The sequence below is a fragment of the Euleptes europaea genome, chromosome 18, assembly GCF_029931775.1.
Source record: "Euleptes europaea isolate rEulEur1 chromosome 18, rEulEur1.hap1, whole genome shotgun sequence".
Classification (NCBI taxonomy): domain Eukaryota; kingdom Metazoa; phylum Chordata; class Lepidosauria; order Squamata; family Sphaerodactylidae; genus Euleptes; species Euleptes europaea.
The window spans coordinates 11,512,311-11,516,026 of NC_079329.1; the positions used below are offsets into that span (position 1 = coordinate 11,512,311).

General features: G+C 49.0%; 1 protein-coding gene and 1 non-coding gene across 2 annotated transcripts; one reads left to right on the forward strand and one right to left on the reverse strand.

The window, feature by feature from the left end:
- Positions 1-272: 272 nt before the first annotated feature.
- On the forward strand, positions 273-3,407 carry RPL28 (ribosomal protein L28). Its single transcript, XM_056863072.1, has 4 exons — positions 273-371; positions 552-675; positions 2,157-2,275; positions 3,283-3,407. The coding sequence occupies exons 1-4, from the start codon at positions 291-293 to the stop codon at positions 3,370-3,372; spliced, it is 414 nt and encodes a 137-aa protein (XP_056719050.1). The 5' UTR covers positions 273-290; the 3' UTR covers positions 3,373-3,407.
- TRNAD-GUC (transfer RNA aspartic acid (anticodon GUC)) lies at positions 1,017-1,085 on the reverse strand. The gene has a single exon. It is a non-coding gene; the product is annotated as a tRNA-Asp (tRNA).
- Positions 3,408-3,716: the final 309 nt, after the last annotated feature.

The window sequence follows — 3,716 nt, forward strand, 5'->3', positions numbered from 1 at the left end:
GCAGGCGGGTGTCTGGTTCGGAGGCGCTGGAAAGCTGTTCACCAGGATAACAAGATCAGAGAGGAAGCAGTTAGGGGACATAAAAGGAGGGATAAATCATTTGAGGGAGGGTATAGGGAAGAAGTGGAGGGGACACAATTAGGATTTAAAAGTAAAAAGTGGGGGTGGGAGGGAAGGTGGGTGACACCTTTATTTATTATAAATTACTATGCCTGGGCTTAGGTAGGATGCAAAAAACTGGAATATCCGAAAGTATTTGTCTGGTCTCTTCATCCCCAGGTCTTGGCAAGATGTCTGCTCATCTGCAGTGGATGATCGTGCGCAACTGTTCGAGTTTCCTTATTAAAAGGAACAAGCAAACGTACAGCACGGTGAGCCACAAAATAATCTTGTCTTCCAGTGCTTCTGGATAAAAATGCTAGAGCCGCTCTTTCCTAAAGGCCTCTGTCGTCTTGAAATCTACCTCTCTGTTTTCCAACCCAGCCATTTCTTCCCCTGTTCTTTAACCATCAGCCCTTTAGTCCTGCTAATAGTTTCCTCTTCCTTCAAAGGAACCCAACAACCTCAAAGCTCGCAACTCTTTCCGCTACAATGGGCTGATCCATCGCAAGACTGTGGGGGTGGAGCCTGCTGCTGACGGGAAGGGAGTCGTCGTCGTCCTCAAGAAACGCGCAGGTGGGCCAGCCCAGTAGAATGGATGCTGGAGCGACATTCTGCTCCTTGATAGGGATGTGAATGCAGGAAGGAGGACAACAAAGATTTGTTAGGTTCTGTACAGAGAATGAGCTATAAATAACAAAAAAGGGTGGGGAAGGCAGGCCGTTGAGAACACAGGTGGCAAAGGAGCTACGCAATGTCTCAAAGCATGCTTCTAGTTCTTGAACACATGAAACTGCCTTATACTGAACCAGACCCTTGGTCCATCGAAGTCAGTATTGTCGACTCAGACCCGCAGCAGCTCTCCAGGGTCTCAGGCAGAGGACTTTCACATCACCTACATGCCTAGTCCTTTTAACTGGAGATGCCAGGAATTGAACCTAGGACCTTCTGCATGACAAGCAGAGGCTCTACCACTGAGCCACGGCCCCTCCACAAACCTATTTTAGAGGGCTTTTTTATTTCTTTAGTACATTAACTCTAAAATTTAATTTTAAAATTAATTGTGAAAGGATACAAGGGTGTGGAAAAAGCTCTATGGAAAATAGTTTCATGGGGAGAGGGGATTTTTTTTCATTATTTTTTTCTTTAAAGATGCCCATCCAGGCCTAAAAACAGCACATTATATACAAAATGTTACAGAGGGAAACAAGGTGGGGGGACGAGAGTGGAAACAACCACAGCTGTAACAAGGGAAAGGGAGCTTTTGTTAGATACATAGGAAAGAAGTTCTTATGGAGGTATTGAAAACTTGCGTGAGGGTAGCATTGCAGTGGAATGTTAAATGCCAACAGGGATGAAATGGTGGCCGAGCTTTGGGGCTTCTGCTGATTCACGGATTTCTTATCCTTTCCCAGCACCCTTTTCCAAGAGATGTACATTTCTCTAAGTAAGGGTAGAGGTCCCCTGTGCAAGCTCCGGGTCATTCCTGACCCATGGGGTGACGTCACATCCCAACGTTTAATCGGCAGACTTTGTTTACGGGGTGGTTTGCCAGTGCCTTCACCAGTCATCTTCCCTTTACCCTCAGCAAGCTGGGTGCTCATTTTACTGACCTTGGAAGGATGGAAGGCTGAGTCAACCCTGAGCTGGCTACATGGAACCAACTTCGTTGGGATCGAACTCAGGTCATGAGCAGAGCTTGGACTGCAGTACTGCAGCTTACCACTCTGCGCCACAGTGCTCTTCTCTAGGAATCATAAAGTATCTGGTTTTGCATAGTTGCTCAGCACAGGAGCCGTGAACTGCAAATCTACGGTTGACATTTAGTCTAATCCAGAGACGAGGCTCCCTAAGGGCCTATGTCACAAGGAGCTTGTTAGGGTTACTTCTGTGCAAAAGCACACTTAAATTACAAATGCCTCTGTGTATCATATTTGCTGTGCGTGCACCTGGCCCAGGGTGCCTACCGAACATCCCGAAACCAGAGCAGCCACACTCCGGAAGATGTTGTGTGCCTGTTCTACTTCCAGAGTCCAACTTTGCTTCTCCCCTTTCAGGCCAGCGGAAACCAGCCACCTCCTATGAGAAGATCACAATCAACAAAAATGCGCGCGCCACGCTCAACAGCCTCCGCCACATCATCCGCAAGAACAACTACCGCAAGGACCTGCGCATGGTGAGAGAGGCACTGTGCCTGTTTGTGTTCTGTAACTGTAGGTCTGAAATCATCCGAATGGTTTCCATTAATCCGCTGATGCAGAATGGATCGTGGAAATTATGTCAGGAACAAAATGGCTGCCAAGCTTTCAGTCTTTGCGATTTACAGTGTGAAAGCCCCCCCCCCCCCGCTTGAATTTTAAGGGGAGTGAGGACCCAGGGTGCTTTAAGGAGGTTATGCAACATGATGTGGATGTTTGAAGTGTGAAGCAGTCTCCTCCTTTGCTTTGCTGGGACAGCCAAATTCTCTAGAGCAGGGGCTCCGAACTCAATTGTTTCAAGGGCTGGATATGATGTAAATGTCACTTGGTTGGGCTGGGCCATGCCTCGCCAGCCCAGATTGAGAGTTTGGGGTGGGGGCTGGCTTGCAGGCCAAATAAGAGCTCTCAAGGGATCAGATCCTCCTCCCGAGCCTTATGTTTGACATCCCCTGCCCTAGAGGATGTTTTGAGAGCTGGGATTGTGGCCATGCTTTCTCAGAACGGCTAAGAGCTTTGGTGAGGAATGGCCAAAGAGGTGTGGGGCTTGGCCTTGGAGAAGAGGGGGTGTTGATCTTGTCAAGATGGTTAACTGGAGAAGTTCCATCATTGATTATCAGCCATGATTGCTGAACTGGACCATCACCCTTTGGAGGCAGTGCTGCTTAGTGCCAATTTTGCATGGAGGAGGTAAAAGTCGATCAGGGCTGGATATGACATTCATGGCTACTAGTAAAAATGGATGCTGGTCATGATGCAGACCTATTCTCTCCAGGATCAGAGAAGCATGCCTGTTATTTCAGGTGCTGTGGAACACAGGCAGGACAATGCTGCTGCAGTCTTCTTGTTTGGGGGCTTCCTAGAGGCACCTGGTTGGCCACTGTGTGAACAGACTGCTGGACTTGATGGCCTGGGTCTGATCCAGCAGGGCTTTTCTTATGAGTCTTTCAGATCCTTGATTGCCTCTTCTCCCCCCCCCCCTTTGCAGGCTGCCCTGCGTCGTGCGAGCGCCATTCTGCGCAGCCAGAAGCCGGTGGTGGTGAAGAAGAAGCGCACCCGGGCTACCAAGACAGCCTAAAAGAGTCACCAGATTATCCAATAAAGGATCAGAACCAGAACATGTTGTGTTAGTTTAATGTGTTGCAGATTCTGGGCTCAAGAAGTGGGTGGAGAGTTCCAGGGGTGAACCCTGAAGGAAGCAGCCCGACTGTGGGAAGTCATGGGTGGCTGTGTTCCCTGGCAGCTGACCGGAGAAGGGGAGCCTGATGTACCAGTGATGCTATCCAAAACGACCCCCAGTGGAAACTGCTTGGACCACCCCACACCACTGTTAAAGAGGGAGGAAGGACTGGGTGCAGTATGTATTTGTGTTAAGTGCCGTCAAGTCGCTTCCGACTCATGGCAACCCTATGTATCAATGTC